We start from the raw sequence: 25,563 nt of genomic DNA, 5'->3' as shown, positions 1-25,563 counted from the left end.
GCTTGCTATCAACCCAAGCTATAACCTCATATCAGATCCGTGACCGCTACAAACCTTCCCCTGGCATCGCCCAGCTCCCTAACAAACCGGGCTGATTTGGGATATTCTAGAGAGTACTCTCATCGAAGTAAAATAGGATTAACAAAACAAGTAAGGGAAATGTAAATTGCCCCCAACATGACCGCCCAATGAGAAAGCTGAAGAGTATTTGTCACGAGTGATGAGGGAACAAATAAACGAAAGAAAAAGTCTCCTACCCCCTCCCCCCCCCCCAAAAAAAAAAAAAATGAGAGAAAAATCAACAGGAAGAGATAGAAAAGAAAAAAAAAATGTTATGGTTTTTTTTTTTTGTGTGTGTGGTTGCCGCCACCAAAAAGAGCTGGGACTCGAAACAGACTAAAACAATGACCCACAGAATACAAGGGGCGACCGCCCCGTTTTGGATACGCCATTGATTAGGGCAACAGGCTGCCATAGGCTTTAGTCATTCAATCGGTTAACTCTGAATTAGTTTTGACGCCATTCATGTAACTCCTGACCCGCGTTTTTTTCTGAGATCATTCCTCACCAGTCAAAGAGAGGAAGAGAGAGAGAGAGGGAGACACCTTCCTAAACGCGCTTCAAACCAACCAACAGACCATATCTTTGCGATATTGACCAAACAACAATTATCGGCAACTGGTTTTTAATGACATGTCATCGTTCCCTCCTCTTCATTCAACACGCTTTATCGATTGCATTCCGTCGGGTTTGACGTGACATCTATCGCTGGATCTTCGGGGGATATTCCAGCGGCATGCCTGGTGCCGTACCAACCGTGTCCGGTCTTTTCTGTTTCGTTTAATTGAATGGAAGTCTTGTTTCGAATCGACAGTCAATCAACCAACCAACAAACGCAACAATTACATTCCGCGATAATCACTGATGCTACGAAACTATATTTACGTTGTTCCTCCCTCCTGTTCTCCGGGCTAAAATAACTCATTAAGCGTAATGCAGGTTTTAGGAATTAATATACTTGGGATATTACTTCACGTTGCGGCGTTGGCAAACTCACAAAATGTTGGTAAGTTCATATTTCATTAATCTATATTCCATATTCCTTATTTTCTTATGAAACCCCGGGGGTTATAGCATGCTTCTGAATAAAATAAAAATTCAATCGTCTAAAATCGCTATCCCCTCAATATCATATTTCATGTTTTTTACAACTTAAAAAAAAACTATATGCCCTATTAAAGATTTCCATGAAAGGAAAAAAATATTTTTTCGTAGTTATTCTATTTTCAATACTCGGAAAACTATTAGAGAAATTTGAAGAGATACAGTAAATTAGATGACTGTATTACAAAAAATAATAATAATATAACAGTATCACTGTCTTTTTGCTTTTATAATCATAAATACAGTTTGATAAAACATTTCATTTCAAAAAAGTTAATGGCGGGAAGTTATCATGGGTGTTCCTCAGGGTTCTCTCTTTGGACCCCCTTTTTAAATCAACAATTATTTCCTAAGGCTAAGAGTTAATCACATTAAGAAATTCACAAACGTAACTGGGGTGATAACTCTGAAAGCAAAGCTTGTAGAAAGTGCACTTTATGGTTTTAACCAACATTACTGTATCCATAATGTTCCAATTTGAAATGGTGAGTAATAAGAGGGGGCACACAGCAAAAACTGTGGTGTTAACCGGTGTTCATAGAGGACCACACCAGTTATTTTACACCGGTGTTAAATTGGTGGTGTCAGTTTCACACCTATAGGTGTTATTACAACACCTATGGTTGTTACATTTACACTCTTTGGTGTTATGTTCAATCTCTAGGGTGTTATTTTAACACCTCAGGGTGTGGTCCTCTATTAACACCAATTGGTGTCAGGTTTAACACCACAGTTTTTACAGTGCACAATAATGTTTAGTGTTTTATATACTCCGATGCTCGTGTTTTGTAAGCTTATTGCTCCAAGTGAGTATTTAAATACCAGGGTATTAAGAAACTTTAAAATGGGATATCCCCTTAATTGTTTCCCATCATGACGACTGTGATGCTTCATAGCGTTGTAACGACCCCTTTTTCAAATGTTTATTATTGATTATCATATCACATTTTATTATCTTCATGGACTATTATACTGTCCATGAATCTCGTGTGTAATAAAACAATAAGGCCAACGTGAATGCAAAATATGTGAATATGTATCCGCATGATTAGTAACTATAACATCATTGTTCTTGGCTATAAAATGAAAACGAAAGGAATTTGAAATATTTGGTTTGATATACAGTATATTACAATTAATACAAATTAATCATTATGATTGCAAATGTCATAACTGAATATTGTAAATACGTTGCCTTTTTAGATGATTTACAGCGTTCATATTACATAGACTAATATAACTAAAGATATCCCGGGTTATTTTACCTTATGAGAGGGCAGTTGATATAATTCTCATTAAAAAAACAAATTCTTGTAAAAAAAATGATTCCATTCATCTAAGAGAATGAATAAAAGTGCATTTTTTATGATCATTGTCGGTAACATTATCAATCCTAACAAATTTATATCATTATTGTTTTAATTGTAGTTGAAATAACATATTTATTATGATATCAGATTATTATTATCATCAACATTGATACGATAAGCGATCACCACTTTTGCTACTGGTATTTTTCAATAAACATATTTCTTGCAGCTTATGCTGCTGGTCAGTTTTATATACCATTTCAGGAATGAATAAATTAATGAAATATATTTTCATATATATATATATATATATATATATATATATATATATATATATATATATATATATATAAACAAAGTGGGAATGTTCTGCTCGGAGTTGGTCCAATGAACAGTTTAAACATAAATAATATATATATATTTATTAATTCATCAATGTTTTATACACGTATATTATACAGTACGTCCCAGAAAATAACGAAAGCGAGATTAAGCGATGATTTATCATAACTTAATCACAAATACAATAGACAAATGACCTACCATTGTAAAGCTTAGAATCTCTTCTTTTTTCTGATATTATTCCCCATTCATGCATGAGTAAGCAAAGACAATTTGAAAAAAAAGACTACCAAAAACTAATTTGGCGGGGGTATCTGAATTTCAAAAAGAAAATCACATGCCTAAAAAGTTCAATATCTGCTCTTTTATTTGATATCTTAATCACAAAAAGTGGTTAAAAAGTAAAAAATTTATGTTCCCTCGAAACAATTCTTATATTTCCATAATTTCATAAAATAAACGTGTTTTCACTGATTTCTCACAGAAGCGATCGCATGGTTAACAAAACGGAGTGTCAAGTGAGTTTGAACGCTAGCCTGTAGAACTTCTTAATTCTATGAAATTAAGGAAATTCAAGCCTTATTTCATATAACTAGAACTTTGTTATTTCTTGACCATTTTCTGTAATTGAGGTATCAAATTAAAGAGTTGATATTGTGCTTTTTAAAGATGTGGTTTTCTTTTTGAAACCTAGATACAGCCAGCCAAATAACTTTTTGGTATTCCCTCTTCAAATTGTTTTTGCTCACTCATGCGTGAATGAGAAATAATCTAAATAATTTCATAATTCTAGGCTTTACAATGGTAGGTCATTTGTCTATTGTATTTGTGATTAAGTTATGATAAATCATCGATAAATCTCCGTTTCGTTTTTTGTAGGACGTACTTTATGATATACGTGTATAAACCATCGATGATTTAATAAATAAACAAACCCAAAATCATTGAATATCTAATATAATAAATAAATCAATATACTAAATAATCAAGACAAATAAATAAATAAATTACTCATTGTTTCGTTATTTATTATTTCTTTTATTACCATGTAACCCTAGTGGCGAATCGGGGCATTTGCCCCCCCCTCCCGAATTTTGAAAACTAAAAAAGAATGTATAGTAAATGCTGTCATATGCATCTTATTGAAGATGTAAAGTGCTCCAAGATATCATTTTAACTCATTATGTTTTTATAATTTTCTAATCGAGTCACTGTTGGCACAAATTTTTCAAGTTATTGTATAAAATTTAAAATTTCGCTCGCGTTTCGTACTCGCAGTGCCAGTGGCTGTTGTTTGAGATGAATAAATGATCTGTTCAATAAGATAACATAGTCCTCAAAATTGCAGTGTTAAGTCCGTATGCACAGATTATTATTTTCGTGGTTTGACTTTTCATTATCTTGTTTTAGCGAGATACACATCCTGCATGTTCATAATTACAAAATAGTGATGAAAATTGACAATTTTTAGCTTGCACTACGCGCTCGCATAATAAATGATATTACAAAACAAATATAAACCGGTACATTATACAGAAGTTTCAAAGCGCTTATAGAAAGAAAGAATAATATAGAAGATATCCTAGTAAAAGAGCAACAAAGAATCTGAAAGTAAAGATAATATTCCTGTTTATGGTTAAAAAGGTGCTTATAGCTTTCAGTTCTCAGTTATCATCTCAGGATATCCAAAATTTTCAGCTCGAGCTTGGCGCTCGCATTATCATCTTATTGAGTAACTGCAAGCACTCCTTAATAGGGCCCTTTTCAAGTCAGTCGGGCATGTATTAAAAAAAAATTAGCTCACGCTTCGCTCTCTATTGTGTGAAACAGGCAAAAATATTTCGTGTCTGCATTCCCCCCTCCCAAAATATGTTGTTTTACCCCATTCCCCAACCCCCTAAATTAAACAATTCTGGTGTCGTCACTGGTCCGGCGCTGCTCATTATTATTTATATCTTCATTAGCAGTTGAAGGCTTAGTTTGAATTATAATTAGCACACTATTGATCAGTAGTCTTTCGCTATACTATGACACAATTATGGTTACATGTCTCATGACAATGTGCTGTAAAGAGATATGATTACGCAATACAGTAACTGATCGTGAGCGGTTGAAGAATTGCAGTCGGACGGTCGGGTAGTCGGGCGTCGGTGCGGTCGGCGGCGGCAGGCGCTTGGTCTATCTATACCAGGGGCCACGAGTTCACCAATCGTCCAAAACCTGGCCAATCATCTCATTTTATTTGGACGCTTAAAGGCCATGTCCACCTCATAAAAATGTTGATTTGAATCAATAGAGAAAAATCAGACAAGCATAATGCTGAAAATTATATCAAAATCGGATGTAAAATAAGAAAGTTATGACATTTTAAAGTTTCGCTTATTTTTCACAAAATAGTTATATGCACAATTTAGTCACATGCAAACGAGAGAATCGATGATATCCCTCACTCACTATTTCTTTTGTTTTTTATTGTTCGAATTATACATTATTTTAATTGTTGCAGATTTGACAATAAGGAACAACTTGACTGAACCATAGATTGTTAAGCCTTGATAATTCAACATATTCAGAAAGAAGTAAAACTTTGTTTCACTTGACAATGAGGAGAAAATTAGAATATTTCATATAATAAAATACAAAAGAAATAGTGAGTGAGTGATGTCATCAGTTCCCTCATTTGCATACCGACCGGGATGTGCATATAACTTTTGTGAAATTAAGCGAAAATTCAAAATGTCATAACTTTCTTATTTTACATCCGATTTTGATGAAATTTTCAGTGTTATGCTTGTTAGATTTTTCTCTTTTTATTCAAATCAAGTTTTTGCTGGGGTGGACTTGTCCTTTAACAAAGTTAAATTTCTTAGATATGTACGATCATGGACCTATAAGAGATGGACAGTCATCAAATTGTTAATGAATTCACTAACATGTGGCCGTCATTGTGCTATGAATAACATTCTCTTCATATTTTTTTTCTACTTTCGTCCTACCGTGTTCCGCCGTCAATTTGACCATGAGTTGAAAGAAGCAGTTCGTTGTTAGACATACACAAATTGGGTGATTTCAAGTACGGTGTTGACCTTTTGCTGTTGGTGTTAGATCAATTTTTACACGATAATAACGCCAAACTTAAAATGAAGATGGTCCTGAAAAGTTACTTTATACTAGTGGTTTAGGTGTTAATAATGTGATCTGGATCAATTTTGCAAACTCTGAATAAGTTTTGAAGCCAGGGGAAGCAATCCAAATTTCAACACCAACACCAAGGCCAACACTGGACTTGAAATAAGCCCACCCACTGTATGCGCAGAAGATGATAAACCACTGGGAACCACATAAATCCTGGAAAATCGATGTGCAGTTCTGGGCCCCGTAACACAAAGATTAGCGATCAATCGCTAAATGAATTGACAAATCAAGATCATTGTTACACGCGCATTTGTCGCAAAATACTGACTGGGAACCAATCAGAAGTGTTATTTCATATTTGCTATTCATCGCAAACCTTTGTGTTACGGAGCCCTGGTTTACCTTTGGCAAACTTAGTTCCGTGTGTTTTCTTTGGGAAAATGTATGTATATTTTAAGATAGAGGCAATATTGTGTTTGATTGTCTATTATTTGTAATCATTTTTTCCCCCAATTTTCCTCCTCATAGTCCAGAAATCCCGCCAGAGATACATGGCTCAAATCCTGTACAGAGCGTTTGTCATTTTGTGCATGCGGAAGTGTGCGGATTAATGATACTGTATTTTATGTCACAAAATTGTCTGCTCCTTAATTTTGCTGCTTCAAAACGAAAGCATGTTGATTGAAAAACATTTTCTAACACAGGGTATCAGCCAACAAAACCAAAACCAGGAAAGCTGTGCCTTTGTAAATAATCAGATATACGCTATTGTCAAAACACCTGCATGTTCTCATGCACATTATCACCAGGCGGCGGATCTCGTTCGACCAAAGAAATGATAGCGTTGAATGTCCATCCCTAATAGGTCCATGGTACGATCAAGTTTTACTTCCATTGACCAGCATTACGTGAATGTCCAAAAGAGTACTATGTTGCTTCAGGTTTTTTTTTATATGAAATAGAGTCATAGTTCAAAAGGACAACACTGTGCGCTTCGCGCTGGAGGGGATAATTTTTCTCTTATTGTCCAATCTCTGCCCCCGTATTACGTGCTCATTATGGATACGTTTCTCACTGTTATTTTTCCCGAATTTAATATATTCCGTCCTGGGCTCCGTAACACAAAGGTTTGCGATGAATTGCAAATACGAAAGAACCGCACTGATTGGTCCCTGGTCAGTATTTCAAACCTAATGCGCGTGTGACATTGATAGTGATTGGTCAGTTCATTTAGCGATTGATCGCCAATCTTTGTGTTACGGAGCCCTGGAGAGATTTTGATAGGGCATTTTGACAATCACGTCACAGACGCTTTCTATCACGCGGAGAATCTATTGTAAAAAAGCCCTTCAGTGACAAAAACAGTCTTTGTCGAAAATCAGCGAGTCAAAACAGCAGAATCGTGTTAGACTCTGGACAAACGACATAGTTGCATTTTTTTAGAAATCTGGTCCGAATCTTAAGACGATGTCCTGTCCTGGTGGGTGTTTCATAAAGCTGTTCGTAAGTTGAGAGCGACTTTAAGAACGACTGGTGAACCTTTCTTACGCACTAAACCATCGTCAATGGTGTATGCCATTTACAAAAAAAGGATCACCAGTCGTTCTTAATGTCGCTCTTATCTTACGAACAGCTTTATGAAACACCTACCTGGTCCACCAACTTTCGACAATGACCTCTAATCTGACCATTGTGAGTTGACGGGTATTTTCAATAGATTCTCAACGTTGCAGAAAGTGTCTTATTCACTTCGACAAAGATCGATGGATTCGAAACTATTTCTGGCACCCATCGAGTATGAGTCATATAAATTGACAGGGAAGATCGAACAATGTAATACACACATCGACACATCTAGGGATTTCCCCCCAAACATTCAGGATATCGAATTGTAATTTGGCAGCATTTCCATATCCGTTTCGAATAAAGGAAATTGTTTGAGTGTATAACACATCTTTGCCGGAAACGATTCATTTGAGTTGGCCCCGGCAAGTCCTTCTTTAGCTGACACCTGGTTTGTGCAAGGAGTTTAAATGACTTAAAGGGATGGTCCAGCGGGCTGTAAATATTTATATCTCAATAAATAGAGAAAAGTTCACAGAGCAAATTGCTGAAAATTTAATAAAAATCGGATGACAAATAATCAAGTTATTGAAATTGGATTGACAACTGATTAAGTGCATTAGTTATCTATTGTTGCAACATATTTCATCACAATGGAGACACATCATGTACACATGTATGAAAAAAATGAAACATTTATGATTTCATGTGATAACATAAGAAAAAGGAAAGTGGGGATGTGACATCATCAGCCCATCTAATGAATAGTCATGACGATGTGCATAAAATCACTTAATGCTTCCAAAAAGTATTAACGCAGACACTGGTGGCAAACTGTTGTTAACAGTGTTCTATAGGTTTAGAAGAAGAAAGCCCCTCACTTTTAACACAAAAAACTCATCTATCATCCACTCTGCATGGCTCAGTGGTTAGAGAAACTGCCTCGTAATTGGAAGGACATTGGTTCGATTCCTGACTGAGTCATATCAGTCACGGGTCGTGTGGTCCAGTGGTTAGAGCATTTGACTCATAATCGCAAGGTTGTGAGTTTGAATCCCCACTCTGCCATTGTCTCCACTGTGATAAAAAGTCGTAATAAGGTCAGCCACTATGACTGATTAACCTAGACGTAAAATGTTTCCTAAGTAATTGGTTATTTACCAGCTTGGCGTTTACCAGCAAAATGCTGTCCTGTCGAGTTCCTACGGGAGTTACCAGAAACAGAAACATATCAAAGATCTATGAAAATTATATTTTTTTTCTTCTTGCTTGGCGTATTGGAATAGAGAAAGATAATAAAACATGTTATGATGTGCAGGGTCTGTTAGTGAAGATTAACTAATAGCTGAAGTGGCTAGCTGGGTTGATATTAGCATGATTTTAGTAGGATCCATGATATTAGTTATCATCAACAAATTAATCATTATGGTACAGACAATCCTGCAAAGATGGTTGGTAATACGTAGGTAAGACTTTAAAAAGGGCTTTATTTTCACCTTTTTTTCTCTCTGTCCGTTTTCCTCCCACCACCGGCTCTTAGAACATGATTTATAAGGGATAACTATTTGTAACCAAATAGGATTAAGAGATACATAATATACATCGAACGAAAGCACACACACTCACTGTGACGTAAACTACACCAAGGAGAAAGTGGTCACGTGATCTATGACGTAAACAATCTTAAATCCCAATTTAATTTATTATACCTGTACAAAAACAAAGAAAGCTTAATTGACTTGTTAAACACATCTATATAGTGAGCTATAGATTTATTTTAACACTGTGTGTTACTAATAGCACTGCACCTATAATCGTCTGACGTAACAACTTTTTTATGTATACATTTGAGATGGTACATAATTATTAACATGTCCTTCATTCTCTTTCTCATTTTTTCTTTCTCTCTGCATCTTTATCACTCCCTCTGTCAGTCTCTTTTTTTCTCTCTCGCTCAAAATATCCTGCTATTACCCATCCATAAGCCATGTATCAATTAAATGTATTGTGTTCACAAAAAGTTGATTTTATTCGTCAAGAATATCACAGGATTTATGATACAATGAGAAGAATACCTTGACAGGATAACACATTGAAGCCGAGTGGCTTATGTCACCAAGAGGTTTTGAAAAAAAAGATGTATTTTAATGGACCGTATGCCCTAAAAGAAATGATAAGATAAAAGAAGACAAACTAGGATAAGATATGATAAGATGAGATAAGATAAGATAAGATGAGATGAGATGAGATTAGATGCGATAGGATAATATAAGATAAGACACCAGACGATGAGATAAGTTAAGATAATGAGATAAGGTAAGGTAAGATAAGGTAAGATAAGATAAGATAATTTAAGGTAAGATAGGATAAAATAAGATAAGAGAAATATTCCAAGATATGATTCAACTATAAGACTGCTTGTAATAAGTATGTTGGCACACACTGGCCAATTCGTCCAGGGGTCCGTTGCAGAAAGAGTTGCGTTTAAACCCCGGGGGGGCCACTTACATTGACGAGTGGATACCATGCGCGACCAAAAAAACACGTAAAAAGGATGTCTTTTTCACGATAGGGCACGTTACGTACGTAACGTGATAAGGGTGTCAAAAACACAAAAATAATGAAAAAAGGGTATCTATTTCGCTAGGAAAATTACGTGTTTAGGGTCGAATTTGCGGGGATGATAAAACAAAATTAAAATGTTTTATAAAGGATGTCCTTTTTGCCCCAACACTTCGTGTTTAGAGTCCGATTTGCGCGGGGTGTATAAAGTAGGGTCGTACTAAACCGATAAGGTAAAGCAGACGACCGAAGGACCCGTTAACAATAAAACATTCCTGTACTTGTTTAGGGGCTCATTTCAGGAAATTAATATCTGCCAAGAGTATCGTTTTGTTTCCAATACTTGTTAAGGGTAGGTTTTCACATGCCAATACTTGTTAAGGGGTGCATTTTCAGAATATGGAAATTACGTATTTAGGGTGCTTTTCGAGACCCCATGGTCGCGCATGGTATCCACTCGTGAATGGAAGTGAGTTGTGATTGATTGCAACTCTTTCTGCAACGGGCCCCTGGTGTGAAAGCCCTTTAACGACAAAATAAATGAAGGAAAAAACATTATGAAAGAGTGGGATAAAAAAGAAAAGGAGAACAAAATGACGAAGTGGGAAAAAACATTGTCAATTTGTTTTCTTAATACATGTTTTATATATATATATGGGTGTGGGTGGGTGGTTGGAGGCGTATGCGTAAATCAAGCAAAGGGCAGTTATCCCTCTTTGTATTAACCTCCAAAACAAAATCCATTTGATTCCAAAATATTATTTTAAATCATCCGCCTTATCCCTCTCCCATGTACCTTTCTAAAATTAGATTTAAGTAATCAATTTTGTTGTCATAAGTGGCAACGGCAAGTCGCTTTTAGCACCGGTTTATTTGTAAATGTTAACTTGTCGCCTCCTCTAATTTGGGGATTGATTCATTTGCAATCAAATCAAACAATCTACTCCATGTCGGCAAATATATGTAATATTATTAAAAGGTAAACAGTGATTTCATGACGCAAACACGATATTGATGCTTAACATTTTCGCGTCGTAAAATGGAAATCGCACTTTGAAGTCGGGCTATTTTAGGAGATGGCAAATATGTGCCTCAATTACCCCAAATGTTGCATATTATGAATCCATTAAAACAAATGAATTGGAATTCGTGTGGATGTTGTTGTTAGATTGTTCACTTTCCAAAACAAAATTATTGCTACATGTATGCATGGTTTAATTCCTGCCGTCAATTAACTTTGAGCCTTCATTAAAATAATAAGAAAAGAAAAAACTTAACGTGTTTTGAAGATTTTTTTTTAATTCACCGGAGGCCATCCAATTTCGTTTTTCTTATAATATTCGTATAACAATATCTACATGTAATATACCGGCATATAATTCCTCTGGGTGTAGTGTGTTCAGGTGTGAATATAAATTTGAGAATATATTTCCCCATTCTATTTATTGTCTGTTGAATTTTGTATGTATTTTACTAGATTTTAATGAATTTTTATTTTTCAATCGGATAATTAGTGGCAAATGCTGATTAATCTGTTCAACATATCAACAATTTTAAGTCTACGAGGTCTAATACATGTATCATTTTGAATTCGTATTTTCTTTATATGTATATATATATATATATATATATATATATATATATATATATATATATATATATATATATACATACATATATACAACCGACTATCACTTGCTCTGTTATAATATGTTCTATTGTTAGATATGTTGACTCCTATACACATACAATCTTTTATTATAAATCTCTATAAATATTTCTCTCTGTATATATACAATTATACGGCAATTGTTAAAATAAGCCTCTTATCATATAACATGTTTTCTGTCTGCATTTCCTTAGATATGTTGCACCTATACATGTATACATTTATAACAAATCTATATATAATTACATAAATATCTCTTTCTATGAATATATATCTTTATCTGGCATTTGTCAAAATAAGTCCTTTTATATCATATAATATGATATGTTGACTCCTACACGTGTATACATTTATAATAAATCTCTGTATATATATATATGACAATTGTAGTAATATAATTACATAAAATTAATATCTCTTTCTATAAATATATATCTTTATCTGGCAATTGTCAAAATAAGTCTTTTTATATCATATAATATGTTCTCTTGTTTATATAGTGTAAAATAATTAATAATTATAAGTAACCGTGAAGCATGTTTAGATTATTTTAGAGGCCATCATATTGTATTATTATATTATTGTATTGTATTTGTACTTTGTTTATATATTTATAGTCCTGAGGAAGATCATGCATTGATCGAAAGCTTGATTAAATGGAGAAGCAAGGAGCAACGACCACTTCGTAGTCATTTTTTCCTCTATATTGACCCTCACCACTATGAATGACCGCCAGTGTTACGAGGCTTTTGGAAAATTTCTTCCGCTATATACATATATATATGTGAACCATTTGTAAACACATTTTTTTCAGCCATTGGCTGCCAAATGTGTATTGTTTTTTTTAATAAATAAACCATGAATAATTATTCGAAACCCATGTATCCTATACATTTATGTGACGACAAAATAAAACTGACTTGATTGAAAAAAAATTAACGTGGATTATTTTACCTTAAGTTGGACATTTTAGTTTTGATTAATATAGAATTTTTCATGTACTTAATATCCCAAAAGTGATCTCCAAACCAATATGACACAGCTGTCTTTAACAAAATGAGACATCAAACGTAAGTAGGTGACAAGATTATTATTCTACACTATTCAACCTCAGAACGCCCTTTTATATAATTTGTTTCCGGTTATGTTTGTTTCATCGCGGGGTCCCATAATGGGTTAGAAAAGCTTACTTTTTTATAAAGAGATGTTTTACTTTAGGACCGTGAAAAGTTGCATACACTGCAAAAACACCGGTGTTAATTTAACACCAGCCCGGAATCTATAAATGTCCACACCAGATAACTGTCTATACGACACGGTTTGATTTCTAACTGGTGTTGCTTCAATACTTCTCTGGTGCGGACATATATAGATTGAGGGGTGGTGTTAAATCAACACCGGAGATTTTGCAGTGTAGGCTTTACCTTAAAAAAAGAAGATTTATTCCCAAATTTCTTATTTTATTAATTGCGAGATGGATTTTGTGAGACTCATTTTGAAGAAGGTGTATTCGTGACACCATGCATCCTTGCCCTTGACAAAATTGTAGTTATCACTTTATCTGTAATATTCATCGTTATCAGGTAACCGTTACCCTTGTTCCCGTTGCATCGTGTCCCCATTTTTTTCTCATTTTCTTTTTCTTCTACTTCTACTTCTTCTTCCTCCTCCTCTTCTTCTTCTTCCTCTCCTTCTTCTTCCTCTCCTTCTTCTTCTTCTTCTTCTTCTTCTTCTTCTCCTTCTTCTAATTGCTGTTCTTTTTGTAAAACGAACGCTATTATTTATGCAGTATATTTGTATTTATATAAATCTCCTTATTCTCATTCATTTCTTTCTTGCTTTTCCTACAGCAGACGGTGGTAAAGTTGGAAATGAACTCATAAACCTTGATAATCAGTACAATTATGGAGAAAACCTCCACTTACAAGAAAATCATGCAAGAAGAAAGAGGACAATGGCCGATGAGCCGCCATTTTTACAAAACACTCCATCTCACGCATCGTCGCCGTTAGCATTCCTGACGTCGTCGTCAACGTCATCGTCGTCGAAATCAAATTCTCCGTCGTCGACGACCACGAACAGTAGAAATCCCGCTTTTAGTGAGGTATTGGCGCAGTTTTTTGAGAGTTCACGAGACGGGGATGGTTCCCCGCCAGTAAGAGTGCCGCCGGAGCGGTTAGCTCTTTCATCGTCATCGTTGTCGCTGTCATCGTCGATTCCGTCGGTACCGTCATCGATATCACGAGTAGCTTGCGGCTACTGTGTTCGGAGACCGCGGCAGGAAACAATCGGCTACGGTAAGCTCAACACTCTTCGATAATTTCCCCAAGTAAAGCCAGGATTACACCAGAACCGAATCAGCTGCGAATCCATCCGAATACACGTATTCGGATGGTGTCGGGATTATTCTGTTCTCCCTCCGCGAATGCGAGAAATTCGGAGGGATTGGAATCACCGAAACCATCCAAATCAGGCCGTATTCGTGCAGAATCGGGCCGAACTTATTGGGAAGAATTCGGTTTTGGTGTAACCCGGCCTAAATATGTCTTCTTTTACACGTTTTTTTTTAAATCATTATACATACTGTATATACAACACTGTTTTGTCTATTTCGGTTCTTTTCTATTGGTTGCTGGAGATCGATAGCTACATTATATTCGCTGGCATTTCTTTCAATCTTAAATGGTCACATTTTCGGAGTTGATCCAATATGGGGGAGGGAGCGTGGGTGTGGGCGACATGCAAAGAGTAACTATTGAATGTTCATTTATTTTCGCATATTTTGTGCCCGTTAACCCCCCCCCCCAAAAAAAAAAAGGGGGGAGATGCAGCTCCTCCCGCGGTTCCCCTGGCTCTGACCTATGCTAACTATCTTATGTAATTCACTTGGCGTTCCCTAAAATGATGTACAAGTGGCGTATAGAGGGGGCCTTTGGGCACTTGCCCTCAGGTTCTTCACGACCAAGAAAAAAGAGAAATGGAAAACAGGTACGAGAGAAGGGTAGAATATGGCACGATTCTTTTTATTATGTCGAAATCTATCACAAAATTTTGATCTTTGTAATTTCTAAATCGTTGCCGGATACGCCATATCTGTCTCTCAAAAATATTTCGTTTGAAAAAATAAATGAAAAAAAGGTTGTAGTTATAGTTATAATTATAACAATATTCTGTTTTATTCAGCGGTTTTCACATTGGAACGACATGACATCCAATTCTTGCATATCCTTATAATGTTTGTACGATCTCTACTGCCATCACTTATTTCTATGGGGGCGTCACAATTGCTCGTGCAAACGTTTACAATCATTTGGCCACAATTTTGTTGCACACGATCGCAACGGTTGTTGAAGAAATTTATCCACATTGTGCTGCACTCGACCCAGGTGAGGTGAATGGGTACCCGGCAGGATTAATTCCTTGAATGCATGAGCGCTGAGAGCCAGTTCGAGCTAAAGCCGGGGTAATAATAATAGTAACAACGCGCCTCGGAATAGAATATTTATAGATAGATGGCGCTATATAAATGCCTATTATTATTATTATTATAAGTCGCACCATGCACCAATATCATGAAACGGGTTTAAACTAAACTAATCATGACTACATTTTTAAAGCCTGAACGATGTATCACTGTCTGGTGCCATGGATGAATGCATGCATAAATTAATCTGGAAAACATAATATCGGATTCGGATGCGGCAAGCGGAAAATGCTCGTTAAACTTTAAAATGGGCATACGATGAATCGCAGTTTATATGGAAAATAAATGTTAAGATGTGTGTGTTGTATTTTGTTATACGCTTAATTATTAGTGTTAAGTTCTCTGTGCGTTCTACGATTATGAATAAAAGAATATGTTGATAAAGAAAAAGACAGTAAAATTGTTCATCAATCATAAGAATAACATAAACCAGAATATATAATAATCATTATGTAACTCAAAATACCAAATGAAATACGCAACTTGTGTATATGAACGTAAACATGCAGAAGCCAACAGTTTTAGGGGGGCACTAAATTTTTTTGACAAGCCAAAAAAAAAGCTTATCAACCCAAAGTCTTAGGGGGCGCAGGAAACAAAATTGACAAGAAAAAAAGGTTATCAACGAAAAATTTAGGGAGGGTCGTCCCCCCCACCTCAAATTTAGGGGGGACACGTCACCGTCCCCCGCTTCCGCCGTCTATGTAGATCTGGATGTGTGATATTATTATTATTATCTAGCCTGCATGCATCCAGCTTTTAATACATCAGTCACACATTAGATCTAGACTGAAAACTTATAAATAATAATAATGATATAATAATAATAATCATATAGAATTTGAATAACGCATGTATCCATCTTGCTAGGTGCTCAAGGCGCTCCTACATTACCCCGGCTAAGCTAGTCTACCGATTCTTGTGCGCACAGCTTTCGATGACTTTCTTCCTGCCAGTACCCATTTACCTCACCTGGGTCGAGTGCAGCACAGTGTGGATAAATTTCTAGCTGAAGGAAAACACGCCATGGCTAGGATTCGAACCCACGACCCTCTGTTTGAAAGGCGAGAGTCAGAACCACTAGACCACGACGCGCCCTCACATGAAAGCCTCATTGGTTAAAAGAAAGATACACGAATAATGTTTTGTTCGGATTTTTTTTTCGTAATTGATTTTCAGTAGACTTATAAAATTATGATAATGCTATGGGAGTTAGAGTATTAGTGCATGAATGGGCTCTTCGTCATAATTCAAGCCCTGGACATAGCCCTGTCTGGCGTCTGTTATATGACACACTGATAATTGATCCTGACCAATATTGGCGGTTTGGAAGTGATTGCCTCAGCATCATGCCAGAACGCCAGAAAAAAGGGGAAACACTGATGCATCCAACCATTCACTTTCTTCGTCGGACAAAAACGAAAACGGGCAGCTGTGCGCGCCTTTCATTTTCGGGGAAAACCCTAGACAGCTCTGCTTGACTCACGTAGATTCGTCTCTGGCTCATCGCCTGTACTCACTGTGCTGTGATACAGAATGGCTTTGACACGGGTGTGAAGAGGAGTTTAATTGTTTCTATTCGAACTTTTTGTTCACCTGTGCGGAGGTCGCACGACCTCTTGATGTTAATCCGCGCTCCATGATATGTCTCGAAGTATCATACACACATTAAAATAATGATGTAAAAATATAATAAAACATAGAGCAAAACCGGAACAGATGTCAGATTAAAATAGACATAACTTGAAATAACTCGATAACTAGAAACAATTATATGGTTTTATATATATAGATGACTTCATATGAAGTAACAAAATGAGATGCAAATACGTTATTTCTTCGTTAATGGAATGTTTTTAGGGGTTTGCAACATTATAATCATGCCATTGACATGTATGATTCAAATAATTGTTTACAAAAGCGTTCTTTGCGAAATATCAAGCTTTTTTCTTCTCAAAATTTGTATTGATCAAAAATCTCTATGTACAACAATAATCATTGAATAAATCAGAACATTTATAATGGTATAGAATACAAAAACAATACTTTAAGCTTTTATTAACAAAAAAATGCTTGGAAAGTCGTCTAGAACATCTATACGATTTCCCTCAAAAGTCATAATACATAACATGGCTAAAAGCAGATGATATATTTTTAAGTCTAAATTTGGTTTATATTCACTTGGTATACAGGCATTTGGTCTTCTCCTCAGATAGTCTAATACCACATGGACCAAGCCCATTTGGTCTAATTGTCATCTGGTCTGGGCTCTACTTGGTCTATAACTATTGTTTAGTCTAATGCCTAATTAATTCAATTTCCACACTCCGTCTTATAATAATTTTTACTTTGTCAAATGAAAGGGGAAGTTCACCCTGAAGAAAACTTTGTTGCAAAAATAGTAGAAAAAATAGTAAAAAATATTAGTGAAGGTTTGAGGAAAATCCGTTAAAGAGTAAGAAAGTTATTAGAGTTCAAAATTTTGGATTTGTGACGTCATAAACGAGCAGCTGCCCCATGTGTTATGTAATATAAAATGCATGAATTTCAAATTTTGCATGGTTCCTGGTGACTTAAAGGTACAGCGAAAACCATTATCAATTTTCTGAGAAAATGACATTTCATTGATTTTTTACCATTTGCTATGTAGGAATGCTGCTCGCATATGACGTCACAAATCAAATAATTGAAATTCTAATAACTTTTTAATTATTTGATGAATTTTTCTCAAACCTTCGGCAATATTTATTATTATTTTTTCTGCTATTTTTACAATAAAGTTTTTGTCAGGGTGAACTTCCCCTTGAAATATATATATATTCAGTCGATTAGTGTGTGGAATTTAGAGCGGAGCAAATGTCATGGAACCAGTTGCCCGTAGGGTGACCGCCACCGAGGCAACACGCTTGGTCGAGAAAGGAGAGTGTGGTCATTGAAATGAATCATACAACGACATTCTAAGCCTCAACAGGTGTGGAAATAATCTATTATTTAAAATCGCGTCACATGCCTCTTGATATATGACAATTAGTCCATATCACCGACCCTCCATCATGTCCATCCAGGAGACTGTTTCATGGTCTTCCTCTTCAATTGTTCATAGGGGTTACAATGACTCAGCATTATTTAAAATGGGCACAATGTGGTCCTGATCATGCCAATATCATTTCGTTTATTCCATCAATGTATGATAAGAAATCCATTTTGATGCCTCGTTCCAGGCCACATCGGAATCAGTTGCCTTTTTACTGCTTTAAGTATAATCTAGATTGAACAATTCCAACCCAGTATCGAAAATTTATGATTTAACACAATTAATGGTTTGTTGTACCTTCACTGTTTTATTTTTTTGTTCATGTCATTATTCATGTTCATATCTCAAGTCCTATTTTGTTTCAGTATTACTATCTTCATGGTTTTGACTTTTCTTTTATTGCGGCAAAATCGAACAATATAACAAAACATAACCCAAACAAAGAGGTTTGTTTGGGTTATGTTTTGTTATATTGTTCGATTTTGCCGCAATAATTTGCTTTATTTGTACCATTTTAAAACGTTTATGATAATACACATGATATACTTGATGTAAGTATTATGAAAGCTAGACATATGACTTAATGTGTCATTTACACAAATTATCTTGAAGCGGGTTTGAAACTTGTTTGAAAAAAGGAATATCTCTTCGTTGGTATAAAAATATCATGGATGAATACAGAATGAAACTGCTATATTAATGATATTGAGGAGGCGCGCTAGCTCAGTCGGGAGAACGGGTGATTCGTATTCTGGTGACCCCAGTTCGATTCCCACTTGGTGCGCCCTTGCCCTTTGGTAAGGCATTAATCCTCATTACCAGGTCCGTCGGTGAGGGACCTGGTAATACTTAAATACGTATTACGTATTTAAGTCAAGACCCGTGATAGGGATTTTTGGAGGAAATAAAAGACTTTTCAATGCTGTTCTTATTTTCTACTTAAACAGATACCAATGGCAATGAAATTAATCTCGATGTCGGCACCTGTCGGAAAAGAATTCGAAAGAAATTTCGGAGCCTTGATTCGTCACGGCATCGGGTAAGTCCATTATATCCAATATGATTTCTTTTTAAATATTTACTAAAGATAATAAGAATGCGATTTTGTAAAGAAAGTGTAGAAAAAAGGACATGTTGGAGATTAATGATGTTTGACGTGAAACATAAATCACACTTCTTCTCTTGTATCTCTTGTCCAGTGTTCCACGTGTGGTCAGTCATTCATGTGCGTCCCAAGCAGTAGCCGCTTGGAGAGGCTTCATCTACCGACTGGTAGCAGCGAGCACCGGGTCATTGATGACTGCACATGTCGAGAGCGAAGTCCGCCTCGATGCGTGAGGCGACCGCATGTCGTCGTCTTCTCGCCGAATTCACGCTACGAAACGGCCATCGACGTAGGGACTTGTGAAGGCACATGTCTGGGAGGTGAGGATTTTTTGCTCACTGTACATTCGAATAGCAAACAGGGTTTTCGATAGATTATTTACGAGAAAATGGGAAGGATGCAACGTGCAAGAATAGATGGTGTCGAGAGAGATGGGGATGTGACGAGAATGAGAGTTTGACGAGGGTAATTTGGAAGGTGTGGGGGAGTGAGATGATGTCTAAATGGGTAGAGCTCTGACAAGAATGAGAGGGTGACGAATGTAATTTGGAAGGTGTTAGATGTGGTATCGTGTCGAGATGGGTGGGGGGGGGGGTGACGAGAGTGGTTTGAACGGTATTAAGAGTGTGGTGGTGTTGGAAGCTGGGTGGTGTCGAGTTGAGGTAGGTCTGTGGTGTAGGTGAGTGAGGGGTGAGGAGGCTTGAAAGGTATTAAGAGTGGGATGGTGTTGCGGTGGATGGGACTCTGACGACGTGAATGGGTGACGAGAGTTGTTTGAAAGGTGTTAGGAATGGGATAGTGTCGAAAAGGGTCGGGCAGTGACGAGAACGAGAGGGCGACGGAGTGCTTTGAAAGGAGTTGAGAATGGGATGGTGTAAAAGAAGAGTGGGGAAGTGACGTTTGAGTGAGGGGTGGCGAAATTGGTTAGGAAGGTATTGAGAATGATATGGTGTCGAGATGTGTGTGGTTACTCCGAGAGTGAGAGTGTGACAAGTAAGGTTTGAAAAGAGTGAGTGGGATGGTGTCGAGAATGGTGGGGCTCTGACGAGAGTTAGAGGTGACGAGGTTGGTTTGAAAGGTGTTGAGAGTGGATGGTGTCGAAAAGGGTAGGGGAAGTGACGAGAGTGAGGGGTGACCAACGTGGTGCCAATTTCAAGAGGGTGTATAGGATAGATTATAAACATGTTAGAGTATGAAGAATAATAGAATAATGAGTTGCCAACATTTAAACATTCAAGTTTTTTTGAAGAGGCGGTGATGAGAGTGGTTTCGTTTGGAAGGTGTTGAGAATGGGATGCTGTAAAGAAGAGTAGGGAAGTGACGAAAGTGGTTTGGAAGGTGATATAGAATGGGATGGTGTCTCGAAGTGTAGTGCTCTGACAACAATGAGAGGGTGACGAGAGTGGTTTGGAAGGTGTTGGGAGTGGGTTGGTGTCGAGAAGGGTGGGGCTGGGACGAGGGTGAGGGATGGCGAGGGTTATTTGGAAGATGTTTTAGAGTGGGACGGTGTAGAGTGGGGTGGGGAAGTGACTAGAGTGAGGGAGGGGTGACGAGAGTGGTTTGAAATGCGAGGGTGGTACTACTGTGTATTCGGGTAGGGTATGACGATTTGCTAGCTGTGGGGAATGGTGTGAGTTCAACACGATCGAGGGGGCTGGTCTTAGGACTGTGATGACCATAAGATATGACGATATGTAGAAGTTTGTTAGGTTAGAAAGCTTTCGAAATTACCTGAGGCCGCGGCAACAATGACAAGGGGACAAGACTATTTTGTGGATTACCGAAAATGGCAGGGTGTTGTGATGGGATGTGATGGCGGGGAATGGAAGAGTGTCGTTTAAGGTGTCAGCTGTGTCGACTATGTGCGGGTGATGAGATGCTGAGAATGGTAAAACACCGATTGCATAACATTTGGTGTATAGAATATATGTGGGTGGTTGAAGGTCTTTGGTTTAGTGTTACGGATGGTGTCATGGGGGCAGTGTCTACATAAATGAATATAACACAGAATGAAGTGATGAATTTATATTGACCAACCTGTTTCAATATATATGTATATAATTTTCGTGATTATTATATTCTTTTAATAATCATCAAATAGATGCTGATAGTCTTGGCTGCAGACCTGTCACCAACAAGACTGTGGCATTACGAGATCCGAATGGTAAATTCACCTTTCTCTTTTTTTTCAATCATATCTATTTTCAAAAAGAGACATAAGATGTAAGACATTGTCATAGTACCACAACAGTATTTTTACCACAAAATCCTGCCACGTAGAACGGCACACACACATACACATTCCTTCATTAAACTTTTGATCATAATGCTGGATAATGTCACTGTGTTTTGGAGTAACTGTTTGAAATGTTTTCTTCCCAAGCGATAGGCGATAACCTTTGTTAACCTTTTTTCTTCCTCAAATAAACATTTAGTTTCTTCCATTTTCACAAAATGTCTTTTTTTCAACATAATCTCTACAAAATCATTTGTCATGAAAGAGTATGAATATATAAAAGATTGTTAACCGAAGAAGGCGTAATTCCCGAAAAGCATCACTTTCTTTGCTCCCCTTGAATATTTTGGCGAGTGCTTGATATTTTATTTTCCTTCATTATTGACAGGCGCCCGCACCGTCCAGACGATACAAGATTGTGCCTGTACATCCGGGTGTTTTCGAGTAACCCACATGGAATCCATCTATACCCTAAATACAACAGGCAATCAAACACAAGTTGTCTCCGTGGTATGTCTTAATGTCAATATTTAAATTGAAAATAGTTTTTCATAATAACAAATCGGAAGGGCATATGAAAGGGAGCAAAAAACACTATGAGACAAGGAAACTAACAGTCCAGACTCGGATTCAAAATACATATATATCTAATTTAAAAAAAAGAGTAAAAATTCAGTCAGAAATTCACAGCTTTGCAAGAATCGATGGAATATCAACTCAAAATTGTTTTTCGCTCTTGTATGGTTATTTTTTACCCTGATTTGTAAAAATGATGTGTATTATATACCAGGTCTTAGTATTTCATAAATGTTTTTTCCCCTGTCTTCGTCCAACCCATCATTAGACAACACCCTGAGTTAGTTTTGCTCCAAACCATTCTCTATTAAATTGAATTTAAAAATCAATTAAAAAAGTATAGAATGTACAACTCGATGAACCGTATGCTGCATTGAATGTTCTGTAATAACATAAGTAAAATGATCTTCATTTTTATTGAAAGATGACTAACAGATTTTTTATTATTCGTTATTCTTTTCAGGATCTGGATGTTGGAAAATGTGTTGGGAAGTGTCCTCCGTCGGAGCATTGCGTCATACCGTAAGTTTGATTGTCTTCTTTACTAAGATGGTTAAAGCGGAAGTTCCCCTGAAGAAAAGTTTCTTGTAAAATACCAGAAAAAAAAACGTATTGGTGTGAAAGGTTTGAGTAAAATCTATCAAAGATTTATATTTGTGACGGTGTATATGAGCAGTTGCCTCATATTATGTTATGTAATATAAAGTACATAAGTTTCAAATGTTTAATGGTTCGCGAGGACTCATAATTGGGGTACAAACCACTTATTTGACCATTCATTTATTGATTTTCCTATTTTACCATAATTTATTTATTTCAATTTTTATTTCCTGCTTTATTGACTATACGTGTAGTTTTCCTTTCATCTATGAATATATTTGATTACTAATTACGTCTGTTATGTACGTCTATTATTTTATTTGAAATACGATCTATTGGTTTTACTCGCTTGCACATGGTCTTATGTGAATTGAATTGCTAAAAAAAGCTATCAGTTATTTGGTTATCTGTTTATGTATTTCAACCCTATTCTTTGTTCTGCATCTTTTTTTTTTTCTTTTTAGATTTAATTGTCCTTCTGCCATGTCAATAGAGGCAACATAAACTCTGAATTTTACTTTCTGACCTAAACCCTAAATCCATAATTTCTATGTGAAAGTATTTAATGCTGAGTGAAAATGTTTCACGCTCATTTATTTATCAGTTATTTATTTGATTTTTTTCCTTCGCAGGGGTGAAAATGGAACGTGTAAAATGGCTCTTACGGTCCCATCGACATCCTGCCATGCCAAAACACGTCAGAAACACTCCTTCACTCTCCCCGATGGGCGCAAACGTAATATCTACTCCATCATCGACTGCGCATGCCCCCCATCCACCAGGACATAGCTAGCCAATCAGAATGCTTGCTTGTCGATTGCTTGCCGAGGATTGGCGAATCAAAGCGGGTGCTGATGATCCGTACTCCACCCCCACCCCTTCTTCGCTCAAACCTGACGACGTTTTCACTTCTACGCGCGTGCGACCGATTGGTTGTGCACCATTTCAGTCAAGATGTGACTAAAGTTGCTGATTGCTCGGACTTCTTTTGACAAATCCAAGAGGTCGTTGGGGTGGCGCCGATTAATCAAACGTTATGGAAGCAAAATATCTTACGTTTGTTCTCCTAATTAACTAAAATGACAAATAAATTATAGATATTTTCGTTTTGTTCGCTAATTCTAGGCTCCAGGGCGATTGCGAAAATAATTCGAGCAACGAAGATTTTGTTCGGGGGGGGGGTCAGTTGTGTCCCCCCATCTTTACTAGACGTTAGCGTGACGTCATTATCTATACCCGTGTGCCTCTATGAGGAGGACATCTTCCCATTTTAGTTTATCACTTGCATAGAAGTGGTATCCACCTCTATGAGCAATTCCTCTCTCTAATTCGTGGTATTGTGGTTAAGTGCGCCCTCTTAAGGTGACCAACAATATAAATGAAAAGGATTGGTGGAGCGCTGCAGCTCATATATCTCAATGGTGGAGCTGTAGAAACCCATTCACAGGGTCTATAGTCTTTGTTCAAATATGTGCTTGCCTGACAAAAAGGTTGAAAATATTGTCCGTTGTTTCAAAGAACACCACATGTGTGCTAATGCTAAATAAAGTACATTGAATGTTTACAAACTCCAAATTTTCACCGAAGTTTCAAGGACTGAACCACCATGTTTACAAAACTTTTAAAAGTTACAGGTACACACTGCCAAGTCGCTTTTCAAGAACTATGAAACATCAGGAATACGTGTTGCTTGAAAAGGGTTTTTATTTGGAAATTAACTAATTGTGTCAGGCAACACGTCTCAGCTAATTTATGCGAATTCATTCATGATTATCTTGGAATTCACAGTTTACTTTTCTGTCTCTGTTTACGGTAACTCCCGTAGGAACTCGGCAGGACAGCGTTTTGCTGGTAAACGCCAAGCTGGTATATAACCAATTACCTAGGAAACAAGTTTACGTCTAGGTTAATCAGTCATAGTGGCTGACGTTATAGACGACAGATATCACTCTTGGTTCTTTTTATTAAAGTTGAGACAATGGCAGAGTTGGGATTTGAACTCACAACCTTGCGATTACGAGTCCAATGCTCCAACCAACTGGACCACACGACCCAGTTGAAATACGAATTCTCATTAATTAAAGAGGAAAACAAATATTTAAGGCTAAAAACACATACATAGTCCTTGTCTCTGAATAAAAAAAATCTGACAAAAACATGATCTTGATACATACATTATGTTCTTTGGAAATGGGTTGCGCGCAAGGACCAAGAAGAAGATTGCGTTCAGGTCAGAATCTGCATTTGCAGTGGGGGAAGAAAGGGGCAGTTGAAAACTTACTTTTTCTGAAAATGTTCTCAAAATTCTAAAAAAAAGTACGCCCGAATTCCTGATTAATTTAATTTTTTAAGATGTAAAAGCACCCAAATGCCAAGCTTGGTAAATTTGCGCACATTCTTTCCCATTTTTTTTTCGGAAATATTTATGCGTCCTCCCCCCCCCCACCTCCCCTCCCCCTTTGCAAACATTTTCTGCGTACGGCCATGAGAATCTACAAGAAATTTAATTGATCTACCACAGTTTATTTACAACTAAAAGCCAATACTAATGATGATTTTCTAAAAATTGTTATTATATGATCATGATGATCTTTAATCCTTAATCTACAGGGATTCGGATATGAAACTAATCTTGTGCAATTCTGTATTTTTTGATGTGATTGGTGTGTTATATTGTGAGAACACGATAATTATGATATAATATTGACTATATATATATTTATACATGTATATACTACTCATAGAAATTACTTATTAATGTGATATCATAATGATATTATTTG

General features: G+C 36.6%; 1 protein-coding gene across 2 annotated transcripts; it reads left to right on the top strand.

Annotated features, from left to right (window-relative positions):
* The first annotated feature begins 508 nt into the window (after positions 1-508).
* LOC121432130 lies at positions 509-24,664 on the top strand. Of its 2 annotated transcripts, none has more exons than XM_041629986.1 (8): positions 509-1,066; positions 13,599-14,042; positions 19,211-19,302; positions 19,463-19,688; positions 21,470-21,532; positions 21,993-22,114; positions 22,644-22,702; positions 23,413-24,664. In XM_041629986.1, exons 1-8 carry the CDS (start codon positions 994-996, stop codon positions 23,567-23,569), a joined length of 1,236 nt encoding a protein of 411 aa, XP_041485920.1. In that variant the 5' UTR covers positions 509-993; the 3' UTR covers positions 23,570-24,664. The 2 variants fall into 2 exon arrangements, with proteins under 2 accessions (XP_041485920.1, XP_041485919.1); XM_041629985.1 differs by having other exon boundaries at positions 511-1,066; positions 13,596-14,042.
* The last annotated feature ends 899 nt before the right edge of the window (positions 24,665-25,563 follow it).

The sequence above is a fragment of the Lytechinus variegatus genome, chromosome 18 (genome assembly GCF_018143015.1).
Source record: "Lytechinus variegatus isolate NC3 chromosome 18, Lvar_3.0, whole genome shotgun sequence".
Lineage (NCBI taxonomy): Eukaryota > Metazoa > Echinodermata > Echinoidea > Temnopleuroida > Toxopneustidae > Lytechinus > Lytechinus variegatus.
The sequence above is the reverse complement of the archived record's forward strand: the minus strand, read 5'-3'. Positions and strand labels throughout refer to the sequence as shown.

Excerpts from the sequence above, each read along its gene's own strand:
- LOC121432130 (XM_041629985.1), top strand. The coding sequence starts at position 994 with ATGCAGGTTTTAGGAATTAATATACTTGGGATATTACTTCACGTTGCG. Across the intron at positions 19,689-21,469 it reads TGAAGGCACATGTCTGGGAG|ATGCTGATAGTCTTGGCTGC; the intron begins GTGAGGATTTTT and ends ATCATCAAATAG. Across the intron at positions 22,703-23,412 it reads TCGGAGCATTGCGTCATACC|GGGTGAAAATGGAACGTGTA; the intron begins GTAAGTTTGATT and ends TTTCCTTCGCAG.